Source organism: Pediculus humanus, genomic scaffold (assembly GCF_000006295.1).
Source record: "Pediculus humanus corporis 1103172107708 genomic scaffold, whole genome shotgun sequence".
Taxonomy (NCBI): Eukaryota; Metazoa; Arthropoda; class Insecta; order Psocodea; family Pediculidae; genus Pediculus; species Pediculus humanus.
In genome coordinates this window covers 53,307-73,237 of record NW_002987312.1, presented here as the reverse complement: position 1 = coordinate 73,237, position 19,931 = coordinate 53,307, and the positions used below count along the sequence as shown (strand labels likewise).

General features: G+C 30.1%; 2 protein-coding genes across 2 annotated transcripts; both read right to left on the bottom strand.

The window, feature by feature from the left end:
• Positions 1-559: 559 nt before the first annotated feature.
• On the bottom strand, positions 560-3,472 carry Phum_PHUM308450 (methyl-cpg-binding protein, putative; the record flags this gene model as incomplete). Its single annotated transcript, XM_002427239.1, has 7 exons — positions 560-771; positions 1,016-1,153; positions 1,232-1,506; positions 1,591-1,720; positions 1,830-1,919; positions 2,091-2,272; positions 2,355-3,472. The coding sequence occupies 7 exons, from the start codon at positions 3,470-3,472 to the stop codon at positions 560-562; spliced, it is 2,145 nt and encodes a 714-aa protein (XP_002427284.1).
• Positions 3,473-7,859: 4,387 nt separating this feature from the next.
• Positions 7,860-19,744, bottom strand: Phum_PHUM308440 (uncharacterized protein; the record flags this gene model as incomplete). The annotated part of the gene is made up of 7 exons (XM_002427238.1): positions 7,860-8,162; positions 8,257-9,837; positions 9,883-10,009; positions 10,055-12,603; positions 12,643-14,063; positions 15,079-15,414; positions 15,670-19,744. 7 exons carry the CDS (start codon positions 19,742-19,744, stop codon positions 7,860-7,862), a joined length of 10,392 nt encoding a protein of 3,463 aa, XP_002427283.1.
• Between the last annotated feature and the right edge of the window lie 187 nt (positions 19,745-19,931).

The window sequence follows — 19,931 nt, the reverse complement described above, 5'->3', positions numbered from 1 at the left end:
GACTTTTAATTTACGTATTTTAATTAATACAAATTTAAAAAAAAAAAAAAAAACAATAAAATAAAACAATTCTTTATTTTTTTTTTTTTTTAGGCAATATAATAAAATATATTAATAATAATAATAATAGTTTTTAAAAAAATGTGTGCAAATAAAGTGTCTTAAGGATTTCTTATTAAAAAAAAAAACAAAAAAAAATTTAAATTAATTTTTAATTAAAACCCTTACTTAAAAAAAAAAAAAATTTTTTTTTTGACATAAATTAGCAGCAGCAGCAGCAGCAGCTGCAGCAGAATTTTATTTTATTTTGTATTTACATAATATTTTCCCCCTCACTTCCTTATCATTATTATTACTATTATTTTTAATGCACTTGATTCAAAAAGGTGCACGAAAGAATTTTTTTTTTTATTAATCACAATATTTTAGGTATCGACAGTTAAATAACAACAAAATTTTATATCAATTATATTGTACACGTTCTTTTTAAAAAACAAATTTGTCTTCCCCCCCCCCCTACCCCTCCCCCGCTTACATTAAACAGAGTTTAAATTGAAAATTATGTAAACGACATGAAATGTTTAGGGCGATTCAATTTTATATATTCTTTGTATGTCATTTTTTTGGGTATTAAAGTTTTCAACGAGGACAAACATTGAGATTTATCGACCAGATTAGCTATGTCGTCATACTGCAAACCCGCTTCTGGACTCACCGAGTTCTTATACGCTCTCGATGAAAGTTCTTTTAAGAATTCTTTGGTTTTACGGGCTATCAAAGACGCCTAAAAAAAATTTTTTTTTTTACTCGTGATACCGTGTTGACGTACGTGAAAATTGGTTGGCGGTGGATATCGTGTATTAAAAAATCAAAATAAAAAATGAAGTAGAGAAAGAAAGAAAGAAAAATGAAAAAAAAAAAAAAAAAAACTTACGGCATCTCCTTCCAACGGTCGAAAATCGCTTCTACATTTACTATTTTTGAACCCAATTCGATGATATATCACACGTTTCACCATCATCCCCATCCGCATCCGCATCGTTTTGCGACTCTAAAAAGTTTTTCAATAATTTTTCATGTTCGTTTTTAGGTAATCTGAGTCTTCGTTCTGTTCTGCTAGACGATAAGTCGCAGGAAACCATAATACCGTTCACTAAAAAAAACCAAACCAAATAATTATGATGCAAGTCAATTAAAAAACAATCAAAAAAAAAAACAAAATGGCGACAACCTGTGTTAATCATTTCGCTTTCTCTGGTTATGTTTGCACTTTTTAATCCGTTTATATCCAAATCGGGGACTGGCCTATCACTCAAAGACAAAGAAGGTTTAGGTTTTTTTTTCGAAACGTTCGACGTATCCTTCGATTCGACTATTAAATTGTTGTTGGTCTTTTTCGTTTTTCCAAATACCGAAAAATCAAAATCCTCCGAATTGAAATTCAATTTGTTTTTCAATATGTAATTTTCTAATTGTTTCTTAGATCTGTGTCTTTTACCATCCGGACTGAAAGTAAAATGTGTAAAATGTAAAAAAAAAAAAAACAGTGTGCAAGGTAAGGTGCAAAAGGTAAAGAACCTCAAAATGTACCTGACGATGATAACTTCCATTCTCCCAGCGCTTTTCCCACACGATCGAATTTTAATACATCTTTTCCAACCGGGAGGCAATGTAGGATCTTTAAACTTGGGAGCATTGTTGGGGTCGAATTTTGAAGTGTCTACAAAGAAAAAATAACATAAAAATGGAGTAAATCAATATAAAACTCTAATTATAAATTTTTTAGATCTATCTTAGGATATAAAAGTTTAATGTAAAAATAAGAGTACCTGTTTCAGATAAAATAATATCTTCATTGCTGCTAGCTATCTCAGACAATGATTCTTCTTTGTCCGGATCAATTTTAATAATGGAATTGTCTGAAAAATAGAAACGGTTGAGTTTTTTATTTGTTTATCGAATTAACTTTTCAAAAGGTTACCATTTAATAACAGTGACGAATACAATTACATAACAATCAGTAATAAAAACTATTAAAAGGTGCCTGTAGGTATTTTAAATTTTAGATTAGTAATAAGAAATTTTCATACCTGTTTCTAACTGAACATTTTCCGACAACATTTTTTCTTCATTTTCAGGTACAGAAGGCACTGTATACGGTTTAGACCTTTTATATAAACCAAAATGAAATTGCTCAGGATTGAGTTTTGATTTAGTTTGTTCTAAATATCTTTTAAGTTTCCATTTAAATTGAAATTTTTTCCCATTGGGACTGTAACAAAAAATTAATTGTTTATTCAAAAATATAAAATTAATTAATATGCACACATATGAAATTTTTAATATAAAATTACCTGTGAATGTAAACAATTTTTTTTTCTTTTGGTGTACCTTCGTATCTTTTGAAAACAACTCTTTTCCAACCTGCTGGAAGATCAGGATCTTCCATTAAAACTTCTTTCTTGGTATTTAAATTCAAATTATTTATCGTGCTTTCTTGAAGAGTTGACGAATTTTTTATCGTTTCATTAGAATTAGTTTTTTTATTTAGTATGTTAACCTGTTTCACAATTTTCTTTTTTATGTACTGAGAATTCACATCAACATTTTTTTTAATTATTTTTGTAGCTACAATTTCATCATCCAAATTTATTTTTCTTTTTTCCCCTAATTGATAGTTTTTTATTTCACTCGAGCAACTTTTACTAAAAACTTTCTTAGTTTTCGGCTTTACTTGTAAATTTCTTTCAATATTACTACTATCACCATTTTTTGTACTAGTATTACCTTTTAACCTGATTATAGTAATACCTTTTGGAATTTTAATACTATTCCTTGAAGATATTTCATCTGAATTCATTTTTAATTGGGGTGGTTTGGAATTAAAACCTGAGTAACTTGTGGCTGGATGATTTGAATCCATGGCAAAGGTAGGTTTAGGTTGAAAAATACTTATATGTGGATTTTTTTTGTGATTTTTCCTATCTAATTCTACAATAAAGCTTAATTCATTGACAAATTCTCTTTTATCTCTTTCACATCCATCTAAATTTGATTTCGGTGTGGAATGAAAAAGTGAATGTTTGATATCCTTCCTAATGTAAGCAGGTTTATTTTCCGAAAGTATTATATTATCACCACACACTTTATTTCTACTTAAAAAAGTTCCTTTAGTTCCACTTTGAATATTTTGAGAATCTAACTTGTTTACAAAAGTACTCATACTTTTTCTACTAAGTATTTCATCATTTAAATTATATCTATCGAAAAACTTGGGTGAGGAAAAATGATGCTTTAATGCTTTCTTGTAGGTTACTTTAATCATTGTGCCAGAAACTGTCACATCATGATCAGCGGATAGTTTGCTGATTTGATTAAGTAAATAGCTGCTTTTGTTTACTGCTGAACTTAAAGAACTCCTAATTTGTGTTGTTGTACCAATTTTCTCATTAACCTTTTCTGACGATTTCATTATATATTCACCTCATTTTTTAAAAAACGATACCTACGTTCACAGCCATACCTGAAAATATAAAAATAGTACATTAATCTTCATAACGTCATTTAAATCATAATTTAATTTGCACACTGAAATTCGTAAACATGATTAAGTGACCTAACATAAACGTAATTGATGTAAGTATTTAACAATGTCAAAAAGAAACAAAAATTAAACCTTAATGTTTTTTGAAAAATCAAAAGCAATAAAGTTATGAGAGTAAATGTAATTACTCAGGTAAAATAATTTCGTTTTGTAAAACACATGGTATCAAACTGGAAAATACAAATGACATTAACTGATGCTTTAGCAAACAAAATTAATTTTAAAAGTTTATTGAAAGTGTTTGAAATTATGACAATGCCAAACAAATAAAATACTTAACATTAGACTTTAAATTAATGATTATTTTAACTCGTAATGCACTTACAATGAGAGTTTTTTCATTTTTATTATAAATTTTTATAACCGAAAACACCACTTCCATGCACATCTTCCGGAATTCACCAGTAACAAAGGACTTATTTGAGCACATTAATATTGCGCTCCAATCCTTAAACTAATTTACGCAAATTCAAAGGAATTTTTTTTTGTCCTTTGAGAGTGGCTTTAATAATAATGGCGGGCAAAACTTTAGAAGAAACTACTTTTAAATACGAAAATTTAACAGTGAAAAATTTTTTTCTAAAAGGTTTATTAAATTATCGTTCATCAGAATTATTCGTTTAAATATAAATATAAATTCTTTATATTAAGTATTCGACTGAATTAAGTAAGTAATTATAATTTTTCTTATCTAATTCTACTACGAAGCTTAATTAATGAATTGAAGTGTTATGATTTATGAAAAAAATTATAAGGATAAAAATTAAAAAATATTATAGACAGATACCCTGTGAGCTTTATTGATAAAAATTATAACATAAAATTGATTGATTGTAAATAACAATTTCAATTAAAATAAACTCATAAACTAAACAACTTTTTAAAAAAAAAAAAGAAAATTCAAATGCCTTTTTTTTACAATTACTTATTATTATTATTATTATTATGCAATAATTATTACCTAACTGCACAAATTTTATTTCCAAAAGATTTTAATAAATTTTTTTGATTGTTAACAACATAAATCATTTCAAGCTAAAATTATTATTTAATATATATAAAAAAATATATGAGCAAACAATGCATTTACAAAAAAACAATTAACAGAATTAATTTTGTATTTATACATAAAAAATAAGCAATATTGTTTAAAATAGTAATAATAATAATAATATTTTAGAGGGGTTAACAACATGAGAAAGCATTTAAAATGATTTTCCAAAAAAAAAAAAAAAAAAAATTCAAATATTACATATTTTTTTTTTATATTATTAAAGACACAAAATAATTTATAAATTTCATTTTATTTTACAAACAACACAGACATTTTTTTAAAAAAAAAAAAAAAAAATTAAATTATGTTAATAATATTATTTACTTATTAAATTTTACAAATTTTTTTTTTTTTGTTTATAAAAATACTATTGAATTTAACAATAAAAAAAAAATTTTCCAACAATTCCAAATTATTTTTATGAATTTTTTTTAAATAACAAAAAATAAATTCAATAATAATAATAATAATTATTAAAATTAAAAAAAAATAAATAAATAAAATTTAAATTTGTTTAACATTACAAAAAATTATCATGAAACAAAATAATAATAATAATAATAATAATTTTTAAAAATTTTTGCTTTGGTAAAAAGTCATAAAAAATTTTTTTTTACCAAAATCATCATCATCATCATCATCATCATTAGTAGTTAAAATTTAATAACTTTGACGGATTTTAAATAATTTTTATGTAAATAAATTATTAAAAACGAATTTCCATATAGTTTTAACATGATTAATAAAAATTTTTAATATAAAAAAAACAAAACGATAATAATGATCCTCAAACAAAAATACCTTCATTCAATTTTTTTAAAGAGATCAATATGATTAATTAATGTGATAATAATAATAATAATAATAATAATAATTTAATATAATATTATATCACAAATAATGTAGACTCATAATAATAACTGTAATAAAATTACAAAAATTTTTTAATTTTAGAATATTTTAATTAATATTGAAAAATAATAATAATAATAATAATTTTTGTAAGACACAACCTTTTTTTTTTTTTTAAATTTTTCAAAATCAAAGGCTAGCCTATGTATATATGTATGTATTGAGATAATGATAACATTTTATGTATTTTATTATTCATTTAATAAAAAATTTTCATTTTAAAAATTTCAATTATTTTATTTATTTATTTTTTTTTTGACAAAACAAAAAACACATTATTATTATTATTATTATTATTATTACAATTTTTTTAATTGAGGCCACCGATAATAATAATATTAATAATAATAATAAATTCGATTAGGTTAATTTTTTTCTTGCAATCAAAAAAAAAAAATTGAGATTCGAATTTAATAAACTGAGCAACCTGATTAATTAACCATGTAAACAAATAATAATAATAATAATAATAAAGTAATTGTTATTAGGCAATTTTTTTAAATTTAATAATAATAATAATAATAATAATAATTTTTTAATGGAATAAAACGGTAAAAAATAATTTTTTTTAAAATTTAAATTTAAGTAACTTTAAATTCATTTTGGTACTATAAAAAAATTATATTAAATGATCATCTTATATTATTTTAGTATCATTTGGATTCCATATGCACAACATATATAAATTTCAAGAAAAAAAATTCTAAAATGACCGTGTGTGGGTGTATTGCATTCACACACACTTTACAATTTTTGTTTTGCCAAAAAAAAAAAATTTTTTTAATAATAATTTCTTTAGCTTTATTTCTTGTACTATTACTACTACCACTACTACTACTACTACTACTACTACTACTACTACTACCACTACTACTACCGCTACTACTCAATAAATACTATTTTATATATATAATAAAAAACTATATAGATAAAGCCAAAATTAAAAATATTATTTTTTTATCCCAATTTTTTTTCCAATTCATTCATTCATTCTTCAATTATGCACTTGTGATTATTCTTTTAATATTATTATTATTATTAATTATACATTGAGGTAAATATTAATATTAAAAAAAAAAAAAAAAACAATAAATATATAAAGTGCATAATAATAACTCTTACACACACACACACATATAATAATAATGATTATATATTTATATAAAATAATATATTAAAACGTGAATTCTCGTATACTATAATAATATATATATATATATATATATATATATATATATATATATATATATCTTTTTATTAAAATTATTTACAAAATTTTATATTTACTTTTTTGTGTAACAAACAACAATAATAATAATAATTAATTACATACAACCATATATAATAAATAATGATAAAATTTAACATATATTAAATATATTATAAAGTGACTTTTTTTTCAATATATATTATATTAATAATAATAATAATAATTTTTATAAAATTTATTTTTTGGGTACCTTTGGCTTTGTTTTTATTTTTCCTTTTTTTTTAAATAAAATTTTAGAGAAGAGAAGAGAAGAGAAGGAGGAGGAGGAGGAGGAGAAAGAATAAGAAAAATAGATAAAAGAGATCATGGCGCCCGTTTGGCAAGATTTAATAAAAGCAAAAAATTTAAATAAACTTTTTAAGTAATTTTGTAAAAAAAGTGACCGATGATCAATATTATTATTATTCATCATCAACCGATCACACTTTTATTAATAATAATAATAATAATAATAATTGAAATGAAGTCGACGAAAACCTTTTTAATTAATTAATTAATTTAAAAAAAAAAAAAAAAAAAAACGAGTTTTGTACTTTGTTTCTACTACAGTCGGATATGTCTCAGATCATTAACAACATCCATTTTATATATAAAACGAAGAAAATTTCCACATAAAACCTGAGCACATACAACATTCCCTTACATCGACTTCAATTTGGGGAAAAAAATAATAATAATAATGATAATAAATTGGAAAACGGGCAGTTATTAAAACAGGAATTCAATTCAATGGTCCCGTAAAGTAAAACAGTCATCAACTCAAGACAAATCCCCCCCCCCTTTTTTTTTTTGGACAATGGTAATTTAAACCAAACTAATTACGATGCGATGATGATGATGATGATGATGATGATGATGATGATTTGTTGTCATTGACAGACTCCGAAGAAAAGTCATGATGCATTTTCAAATACTAAAAAAAAAAAAAAAAAAATTCAAAAATTTACAACGCAAACAAACAAACAAACAAACCGCGTTACGCTTACCCCCCACCCCCCACCCCCAACAAAAACAAACAATCAAACCTGTAAAGCCAGAGACAAAGGCGTTGCTTGGTGATAAAAATGTACGGTGCCAGGTTGATTGGGCAACCATTCCGGTTTCATTTCTACGAGTCCCAAAACGGGACACGGTTGTCCCGTAAGCAAAGTAAACAACGTATTGATCGTGTTTTTTTCTACGGTTTCCAAATGTTTGTGTTCCCTCGTTTCCAAATGTCCCTGATATTGTTCTTCCGTGTCGAAACTTAATTCGCACAACAAACAGTGATGTTGATTCCTTATGTCCTTATGCTTTTTCGTAAGGTGATTTATAAAACGCGTCTGAAATCATCATTATCATTACCATTACTCATTTATTTATTTATTTATTTATTATTATTATTATTATTATAGGTTATAAATTAATTATTTATACCTCAGTTCTAAATGCCAAATGACAACTTTGACAATGAAAAGGATGATCTTTTATATGAGTCATTCTTTCTCCTTCGTCGTTGAAACCGCAAACTTCGCAAATCCAATAACAACCCGTGAGACGATCGGCCGCGGATTTTTTATTCCCTTTTGATTTGGACTTATCCGGTTTTGTCTCCAAAGACTCCTCACCCGATTCCTCTTTTCCCCTTTTTAATTTTTCCCCATTGTTATGTAATATCTTATTTTTAATCGTCGAAAATTGACTAATTGAGTTACTACAGCCGTTAACGTTTGGTAATTCTTCCATATCACCACCACCACCACCACCGCTACCACCACCACCACCACCATCCCCTAATTTTTTTTCCCTTTGTTTTGCGGGGAGTTTCGAATTTTCTCTCCGGTCTTGTTTGTCTTTGACTTTATCGACGTTATCACTACTCTTGTTTCGGAAAATTTTATCACCGATTACGTTTTTCTCGCTTTTGAAACACTTGGAAAAATTATCAGTCTTTTTTTTATCCGGAAAATTATTCTGATGTACGAGAGGTTGTTTCTCGGATGGAGTGACGACTCTCCGTTCATCTCTCCGAACGGAAACGTTTTCCTCGCTGTTGCTTTTCGTTCTTTTACGCGGGGAAACGCTCGAATCGCCGCCCCCGCCGAATGAACCGTTCGGTGGTGGTGATGGCGATGATTTATGTTTCAACTTCTTTTTATCAACACCATTTTTATATCCGTTATGTAATTCTTTTGTTGTTTTTTGACACTCTAAAACCTGTTTTTCGAACGGGTCGCGATCCTTAAACATTTCACTTAGAACACGTTCCGCTTCTTCGTCCGCGAGCGTGGATTTCGTTTCTAAAACATTTTCAACAGTCTTGATAATAAATGAGTCTTTGGTTAATTGATTATTTGTTTTTTTTTTAACGTGAAGATTTCGAAATCTCATTTTTTTGCGTTTTTCCAAAAAATCCGGTTTAACACGTGAACCGGCGACGACATTTTCGTTATCATAATTTGACCTCTCTTTAACGTTCAAACCGTGACTTAAAATCGTTTCATTTTCGACGTCATCCCTCTTTTCTCCTTCGAGCAAATCATTTTTTTTTTGACACTCGTAAATTTCGTCATCCGTTTTCGAAAACTTTTCGTTCTCGAAAATTTTTAAATTTTCAAAATCGTTGGAAAATTTTTGCTTCTTAACCGCAGGTTCCAACTCCTTTTGCTCCTTCTCTTCGATACCTTCTGGCTTTTTTTTTGCCGAAGTGAAATCTTTTTCGAGGGGGGCGGCATCGTCTTGTCTTTTTCTTGTCCAAATTCGATTTCTCAAATCGTTTCGTTCTTTGATTTTATTCAATTCGCTTTTCGATATTCTAAAAAGTATGACTTTCGGTTGCCACGATGGCGACGCATAATCCGAATTATTTAAGAAAATTCCCTCTTGAAAATTTTCCGGTCTCGTATTTTCCTTGATTTCATTTTCATCGTCAACGCGAATTTTACATAAACTTTTTGAACGGGAATCATTTCTAGAATTTTCCCATCCCATTTTACAATTTGTACCTTTATCGTTTTTCTTCAAAAAAAAATTTTCAATTTTTTCCAATTTCAAATCGTTAACGTTTTTTTCGTGGGGACCATGATAAGACCTGATATTTTCCGTCAAACAATCGATAGTTTTCCTTCGTTTTTCCTTCATTTTCGAATTTAATTCGACGGATATTTTTCCGTCCGTCATCAAACTCCGCCTACGGTACTGTTTAAAATTTTTATTATTGTTTTCAGATAAAAACTTTATCGAATTTTTCCGGACTTTTTCGAAATTTTTTATTTTGAAGTTTTCACCATTCGAATTCGATTTTCCAAATTCTAAATTTTCATCGTTTTCCAAAAAAGGTATCAATTGAGTTTCCTCGGACTCGCATCGTTTCGACGGACTCGATGGTACTTCTTCTTCTAAATAAGGCCAATTTTCAACGGGTAAAATCTCTGAACAAATTACAGAATTTTCCGCGGATGTGAAAGAAGGAGGAAAATTCAATGGAATGTCTGACGATGATGACGATGATGACGGAGCGCTTTCTTTAAACTTTTCCGAAAGTTCTAAATTTTCATTTGTGACGTCATCGCAAGACGTTAAAAGAACATCTTTGGGTATGTGATTATTACGCAATTCTTCGGATTCGTTCGTCACCTCCTTGGGATCCAAATCCAAATCTAGGAGATCCTCGACGGAGCAGGAAAACAATTTCAAATTGCTCACGTTTAAAAATTTTTTAGCATTGTCGAAACAATTTTCCATCATGTTTCGAAATTTGTCGTCGTCTGAAAATTTTTCATTCTCGAATTCGTTGTCGTTTTGTAAATCTTCCGACGTCGGAATGTCTTCGCATTTGTAAAAATCCGATTCCAAAAAATTTTCACTTTCCGAATAATCCGGAATCCCTTCACCCAAATCCTCCGAACACATCGAATCGACAACGTCGACATTTTTACTTTTTCCCACGACGATTTTTCGAGAATTTTCGCATAATGAATCAACATGGCGTTGTTCTTGGTAATTAAGGTCGTTGATTTGTCGCAACTTTGAAAAAACGACGACATCTTTTTCGATTTTATTTTCAGGTGTTTTTTTTTCATTCGTCGATGATTCTTTATCAGATAAGACAAAATTTTCTTTTTTTTTAAATTCAATTTTTTCAACAGATAAAAAAACTTTATTCGAATTATCGATCAATTCATTATTATTATTATTATTATTATTATTATTATTATTATTATTATTATTAAGTTGCATTATTTGTTTTTTTTTTTCGACATTTTTATTAGAATATTGAGCACACGCAATTTCAGTGCAAATTTTTTCATTTCGATTGTTTTCGCATGAATGATTGTTTACATATTCAATTACATCCGACATCATTGACGATTCGAAACAAGTTTTCGTCGTCGCCATTTTCTCGAAAACTTCACCGCCGCCATTTTTAAAAACATTTTTTTCTTCTTCCTCCTGCGTTTCTTTTAATTTTTTAAATTCATTTTCAATCTCACATTCGTCATCGTGTTTTTTTTCCTCATCCGCGATCCCATTTTCTTCCCCGAGAGATGATAAAAAAAAATTTATATTATCGACTTCGAAATCGTCACGTGGGCGGCGACCATTTTTCCCATTCGGACATTTTTCCAATGTTTCGATATCCCGTGAATTTTTTCCCTTTTTAAAAACTGATTCACCGCTCCTCCTTTTATTTTCCTTCTTCATTTTATGGTTGGGCGACTTTTCGAAAGACGACAAGTCAGAACCCGAAACGTGTTTCTGTTGTTTTTGTTGTTTTTCAACAATCGTTTGAAAATCGATCGATCGATTTTCATAATTGTTTACGCAACGTTTTTTTTGACTTTTCATCAAATATTCACAAATATCGAAACAATTTTCCGGCGGTGGATCACCCAAGGGCAGTGGGATATCCTCCACGGGCACATCTAAAACGGGAAAGTTTTTTTCAATTTTTCCGGGAAAATGCAAGAGAGGAGGACAAGATTTAGATTTTTTAAAATTCGATTTTCCAAGACTCCGCACTGATTTTTCGACCGACTCAATTTCCTCGGAAAATCTTCTTTCAATCTTTCTCGACGTCTCGAACGAAAATTTATTATTATTGTTTAAATTTTCAACAGGAAGTGTTTGTAATTTTTTACATCCTACAGGATCTTCGTCCAATCTTCCATCGTCTTTTTTTTCTTCCTGGAAAATTTCTTCCAAGTTCGATTTTTTTTCCTTAAAATCGTTTTGCAATTCGTCGGGGGTAAATTTATCTTTTATCGCGGGAAATATTTTATTTTTTTCTGAATTATTCGAATTCGCCGTTTCGAAATTTTCCGAAATCGATGAAAATCCCATTTTTTTTTCCTTTTCTGAATTAATTTCGCAATTGACATCTTGTGATTTTTCGCAATTTTCCAAACTTTTATTTAAATTTTCTTCGCTGAGAACATTTTCCAGCTCGCAAACAACCGATTTTGTCGTCTTTTCCTTGTGGTCATTTTGATTTTCTTCGGATCCACCAGACTTTTCGAAAATATTAGAAATTTCATTTTTGTTCAGGAGAGGAGATTTTTCTAAGTCTCTCAAAGATCCAAAAGGGATTTCATTATTTTCAGCATCTCCCTCGCTTAATATGTGACTGAGTTCGGAAACGGTTCGATCGGAAAAATCCTGACACGTTTTCCGAGGAACAATATTATCATTATTCACCGGCGTAATCAACAACAAATCGTTTTTGTCTTTATTATTTTTTTTTTTAGGCGTTTCACTTTCCATCGAATTAAGCTTTTCCGGTCTCTGATATATTTTTTTCTTTTCACATTTTTTTTCAATTACGTCTTCTCGAAAAATCGATTCTAACGCTTTGCTTATTTCATCCGTGTTCGATTCGGAGTCGGACTCGGAACCGGAAGAATCCGCTGTTGTTGTTGTTGTTTTTCTTTCGATGTTTTCATTATCTATTAAATCTAAATTAAAATTTTCCTTTTCTTCACTCACGTTTGTTTTTTCGAATTCGTTTTCCGCGAGATTTTCCTCTAGATTTACGGATTTATCTATTGGATTGTCTTTGACGTCAACAACATTGTTATTCGTTTCGATTTTATTCGATTCGATTTCGAGATTTGAAGATTCTCGATTATTATTGAAAATGAAAACTTCGTCGATATCAGGTAAACATTTGTTTTTGTCGACACCGTCGGACGAAGAATTTTCTAGAAGATTCGCGACGAAATCGTTATTCGAATCGAAATTTTTATCACCTTTAAAATCGAAAACGTTACCGTTAAGGATTTTTAAATTCTTTGATTTTTCCCCTTCGGTAAAATCTGAACAAATTAAAAATTTCGATTTCGAATCGTTCGGGAACGTGTCATTAGAATCGAATTTTTCCTTATGATTTTCAACGTTATCACTTTCGTTCCGTTTGTCCGATTGTTTCGAATCGTTGTTGAGCAATAGAAAATCATCGACCGTTTTCGGTAATTGACAATCGATTACGCACTCGTCACCATTCAAACAATCAATATTATTATTATTATTATTAGTTTTTTGTTTTTCGTAAAAATCCTCAAAATTTTTATCATCGACCATTTCCTTTTCCCGATGATGATCATCCGGGGATCGAATGACGTTCAACGGGTCCTTTAATTCTAATTTGGATTCGTTTGGAAAATTTTGAAAATTTTCATTTTCTTCAACCGACGTTTCCACGTCACTGCTCCCCAAATATGAATCGTAGCATTTATTATTCGAGTGACTGTCCTCGTCACAATTAACAAACTCGTTGGCAATTAATTTAACGTCATCTTGATAATATCCTCCTCCTCCTCCATGGTTTTTTTTCCTTCTCGAATCTTCTTCGGATGTGATATTTGATGATTTATTAAAAACATGATCAAAAAGATTTTTATCCACGTTCTCGTCGTTTTTTTTTTCGCGGGATTGTTTTTCCACCATTTTCGAACGGGAAATCTTTTTGTAATATTTTTCTTCATCGTCATCGTCGTCGTCGTTGTCCTCTCGCGAATCGATGGGTGATAAAGGCAATATAAATTCCGAGACGGAATGAAATTCGGGAGACGTCATCATTTTTTTCCCATCCGAATTTGCATCATTTTTATCCGTGCCGTTGAAAAATTCCAATGGAAATGATTCGGGACTTTCGGGCGGAAAACGTGATTTTTCCAATTTCCCATAAGGATTTTCAACGACTGCGTTCAGAGTTTTTTGAATCGTGTCATCAGATTCGATACTCCCTGCAAAATCAATTTAATTGAAATGAAATCGTTTTCTAAAAAAACGGACATTGTGGGAGGAGGGGAGGGGAGGGGGTCACGCGGAAAAGTATAGATTTAATTATGAATTATAACATAAACTTTTTTTTTTTTAAAGATAGAGGAGAAAAATTAAATTTGAAAAGTTTAACGAATTGTCGCGTGACCTAAATTTAAACACACAAAAAAATACTCGCGACATTAAAAAATTCAAATAAAGAAAATTCTATTATTTAGACTTTCGCGGCATTCTACTCTACAATTTTTACTTAAATTTTTTGGGTTATTACAGTTTTGTTTTGATAGTGCAAGTGTTAAGTACACAGGCACGCAAGACTCCACTGAGGATGCCGATAGCTGTTCAAATCGGCGAAACGTTTGGAAAAATGGGTGAGTTCGCTCCATTTTCTAAAAATTTGACGCGGTGTAATAACCCAAAAAATTTAAGTAAAAAAGAAAATTCGTTTTTTTTTTTTTTTTGCAAGTGATGCATGTACACGTGAGACGCTGCGGGGGGAGGGAGGGAGGAAGGGGGAAAGGGTAAGAAAAAATTTCGATTCGAAATTAAAAATTCTTAAAAGTCAAAACGGTTTACATTTTATTTTATTTTATTAATTAATTAATTTTTTTTTTTGGCATGTGGACTTTAAAAAAAAAAAAAAATACCTGACGAAATCAAATATTTATACTCTTATAGGCAAAACGTGAAAGTTAATAATTCGGGTCATAAAAAAAAAAAAAAACCTCAGCCTATTTCGTTCTCCTCACGTCGTTATAATAAAAAAATAAAAATCGATAAAAAAAACTGACCAAACCTCATACATAATTAATAAGACATCATTTAAACGGAATGAAAAGTTACATTTCTTTATTATTATTATTATTATTATCATTATCATTACAATTTTAATTTGTTTAAATATATAATAATTTATATTCTTACCTGATTCAACGTCGCGAACGGCGTGGGGGTCACTTCTTTTAAAATTTTCCCAACGCGATCCATCAATTCCTTCTTGGGGTTTTTCCTCCTCCTCCTCTTCCTTGGTTTTCCCCGAAACGTCTTCATCGTCTTGGGGTAATAATTTGAAATTTAATTCTCTTTCGAAATTTTTCTTTTGTCTTTTAAATTTTAATTTGATTTCCGCGGAATTCGCGGATTCTTGTTGTTGTACTTGGAAATCGTTGTTGTTCGACGACAGGAAATTTTTCTTCAATTTTGTATAAATCAAACCGTTCTCGTCATTTTCACGATCTAGAATTTTCTTTTCATTTTTTTCCACGTTGCAATCGTAATAATCATAATCGTAATCGTAACTATCATCATCCTCATCTTCATCGTCATCATCGTCATCGTCCTCGTCGTCATCATCATCATCTTCTTCGTCGTCATCGTAGCCATTGTAATCGTCGTCGTCGTCGTCGTCTTCGTCGTTTTCATCATCATCATCATCATCATCATTTTTAACAACTCTTAAATATTTACTACTTTTTTTTTCTATTTTAATTTTTCTCGTTTCCGTCGATACGTAATCTCGTAATTTTTTTTTCTTTTTGAATTTTTTCCGGTTTTTTTTCTTCTCCGGACTTCTCGCATCGCAATTCCAATCCCCTTTTTCTATACTTTTTAATTTCAACGTTATCAATTCTCTCGTTTTTTCCGCGTCTTCCATCATCGTACCACATCCGTTGTTTTTCAAATTGTCCTTTTCGTTGTCTCCCGCCGGAAATTTGTCGCATTTCCCTCCGCTACTCCCATTGTTTCCGTTTAAAACTTTAAATGAAATTTTCAAATCGTGTGATTTTTGAATGGAAAATTTAATCGTAGGCTTTGACACGGAAATATTTTCTACCGTGAGTTTATCGGTTCGTTTACCATCTTTTTGCCTTTGTTCTAATTTTTTTTTTCTTTTAATTTTCTTATCCGATGACGACGACGACGACGATTTTAATTTCTTAATTTTTTCAACGTCAAAATTTTTATATTTTTTTTTACCCACGTCAGATGATTCAACTTTAACATCTGAACTTGTGAAATTTATTTTTGTAATTTTTCGCAAAATGTCGTCAATTTCATAATTTTGTAAACTCGTTTTTTTTTCTACTTCTTCTTCTTCTCCTCCTCCTACTCTTCCTCTTCCTTCTTCTTCTTGTTGTTCTTTTTTAATAACGTTATGAGTTTCATATTCACTTTTTCTCGGTTGAAATTCTTCTTCGACCTCACCTAACTCACCATTGGGACACTTATCTAATAACGCCTCCTCATTTTTTATAAAATATTTTTCTTGTTGTTGTTGTTGTTGTTGTGGGACCTCATCATCATCATCATCATCATTGTTATTTTCTTTTTCCAATTCTACGACTTTTGACTCCCTTAAACTGTTACGTAATACCAAACCGGAATAATTAGTGACCTTTGAATCTTTATTGTCATTTTCATTATTTTCACCGATTTTTTCAACTTTATCCAATTCTAAATTATTCGAAACGTCCTCGTTTGTATCTATTTTCCGGTTTGAACGATCGGAAAATTCATTTTTTTTGTTTTCCGAAGAATTTGATAAAATAGAGTCCAATTTACCGTCGAGTTCCTGCGAATCAACGAATTCGAATTTTGGAAAAGCAGCAGCAATAAATGAATTTTCATTTTTCCCTTCGGTATTTAATTTACCGACTTCCGGTAAAGACCAATTTTTTTCACTCAATTCGACATTGTTATTTTTTTTAAAAATAATTTCAGTTGAATCTTTGGTTTTCATTTCTTCGTCACTTGAAAGATTTCTTTCCATCAACAATTTTTTATTATTTTCATCGTTTTCTTCTTCTTCTTCTTCGAAAGCGTTCGTATTTTTTTCTGCTTTTCCGGAATGAAAATTTTTTTTTTCCTCATCGGTGGTGAAAACATTCATTTGATTTTTTACAATTTCGTTTGGATTTCCGGTCGATGATTCCTTAATTACTTCCGATACGCGTAAACTCGTCAATCCGTTTTTTTTTCGAGTTATCCCTCCTTCGATTAACCTTTCCTCCATTTCTGATTTATTTTGTCGAGGTGACGACGACGACGACGACGGATTTTTCATCACGCATTCATTTTCAAAAACCGAATCCTCAGGTAAATCATCAATTAAATTTAATTTAACGGTTTTTTCATTATTAAAAATTTCAGACTTTTCCTGAAATTCTTTGGCGCCGACAACGCATCCGTTTGTTTTGTCTTCTATTATTGAAGGCGCGAGTTCAACGTTTTTTTCAGTCTCTTTAAAATTTATTTCGCAATCTTTTTGAATCGGATCAGGCTCCCCGCTGAATTGGGTACTTTTTACAGTCATTAAATGTCCGTTTTCTACATTCAGGGCAGGTACGGAATGCCCGTCGTACAATTGAAGCAATTGTGCTTGCTCAGGATCAATATTTTGACAATCTAAAACTACCATTTGAGTCGAATTAACATTTTCTTCTTCCCCGTCAGCCCAAGTAGACCAAAATTTTCTCACGTCTAAAGAAGGCGGTGCTTCGGAATTGGTCGAAGGAACCGGAGATGATATATTAACGACTTCGCTTTTTTCCGCATTTAATTTTTTTTTCCTCAATAACCTCAGCGGAGATATTTTGTTTCCGGTGTTTTTGCTAACATTTTGACTTGAAATCGTTTCTAAAAAATTCGATTTTTTATTTTCGGAAACGCTATTATTGACTTTTGTTGTCGGTCCGGATTGTTTGTTTGATAACGATCTATATAAAATGTTTGAAGTGAATTGCTCTGGAAAAATTGGAGTTGAATGATTTTTTTCTTGCTGATGATTATTAAATGACTCACAGGCCAAAGTCTTATTTTCTGAGTTGTCAAAAGGCTGATTATCGTTATTTGTATTATTTAAAACCTTTCCCGATAAATTTCTTTGATTGATAACCTGATTGTTGTCATTTATTTGAAAATCACTCGCGTTGATCGGATGAGAATATTCATAACGGCCTGCGACATATTTATAACCTTGACAAGAATATTCAGAATGAGGAAATGTTCGACCTGGTATGAGATGATTTTGACTGTAAATCGGATTTTGCGTTTTATTTAAATAACGAAAATCACCAATCTTGGCAGATTTAAGAACCGGATTCGGTTGAGGCAGTCGTGGATGAGTAGGAAAATTATTATTTCGCGTAGAAACGTTGTTGGGATTTTCGGGTAGAAAATCACGTTTGTCGGTTTTGAAATTTTTGTCCAAATTTAATTCTTTAGAGTAAAAAACTGAAGGATGAGAATTGTTAACTTCCAAATACCTAGTCATATTTGGTAGCTGTCTAAATCTAGCTAAATTATTGTACTGCTGATCAGCATAGCATTTTGATTGAACAAAGGAATTCAGTGCGCAGTCTTTTTTGGTATCCTGTACAGAAGTTTGACTGTATCTTTTTATCAAATCGGGCACACCGTTACGTGTAAAATAATCAACGGATTTGTCACGATCGAGTAATAATTTTTGAGCCTCCGCTTCCGTAAGATTTTCATAATGCTTTGTTAAATCTCTATTTAAACCATACTGAGAATAATCCATTTGCGTTTCGTTACTGTTTTTCAAATCGATGGGCGACGATAAACCGGGAAACTGTCCGGGTTGAAAATTTTCAATCAAAGAACTTTCTTTTAAAGACGAAGGCTGAAAAATAACTCGCCCATTTTTATTCTCGTTAATTGTTATTTGGCATTCCTCAGGAACATTATTGATTCTTCTTGATTCATCGATAGGCGTTTGATATATATTTTCTTTAAGTCTTCGATGTCCAGTTGAAGGCACTCGATTTTGATTTAAATTTAAAGGCACTGCTTTCAAATAAGGCTCCACAACTGGGGATCTAGAAACGTGTTGGTCAATTGAATAAGACGTGGCTCCGCCTGAATGTCTATAAGGATCTACGTTTGAATATTTTTCACTGAAATCACAGATATTTGAATCACAATTTTTTCCGTCAAGCCTTTTTTCCAAATTCCGCGTAAAACCGTACGTCGAATTATACAGTACTGGTTGCCGTGCTCCAATTTGCCCGTAATAAGGTGTATCCTGCATAGCGGAATTCAATGAAATTTCATCTTTCTGCTTCAGGAAAATTTCTTTTTTAGAAAAATTTGCAATTTTCCCAGAACTCATCACCACGTCCGACTGATTCAATTCAGGTAATCTAGCATTTTGATACTGCCTATAAAATGTATTCTTCTCTTTGCCATCTTGAAAATACTGTGGGTGCAAGAGATTTCCTTCACCCACGCAAGATTCGTGATTAGGTAAACCGCTACCGCTACCACCACCACCATTCCATTGATGATGGTTTTCAAACAGTTTGTACGATTCATTTGAACCACTTATAGGAACTGGAAATGTTCTTGGTAACCATGGTCTGTGGCGATTAGAATCACCTTGGTAACTTGAATTTTCAGAGTAACAATCTGTGCAACTACATTTTTCGGTGTTATTTACAGGTGTAGGAATAGTTAATATGTTTGATTTATTCGGCCAAAATTCATGTTGTCGCTGGTAAGGATGACATTGTACTCCGCCGCTTTGTCCGTAAGACCATTTGGGTACATTTTCTTGCCTTTTCCCTCTTTCTTGAGAAAATTCGTTACATGAAATCAATGGTGTTTCATTGTAACCATTGAACATGATCAATTATTCTGAAATTTAAAAAAATTTTTTTTTTTTTTTTTATATTAACCGATGGCGGCGATTTTTTATTTATTTACAAATTTACGCGCGCACGTACACCCACCCACACATATTTTTATTGTAAAAAATATTAAAAAAAACATAACCCAGACATAGTTTTATTATCCGTTAGTAAATATACCTA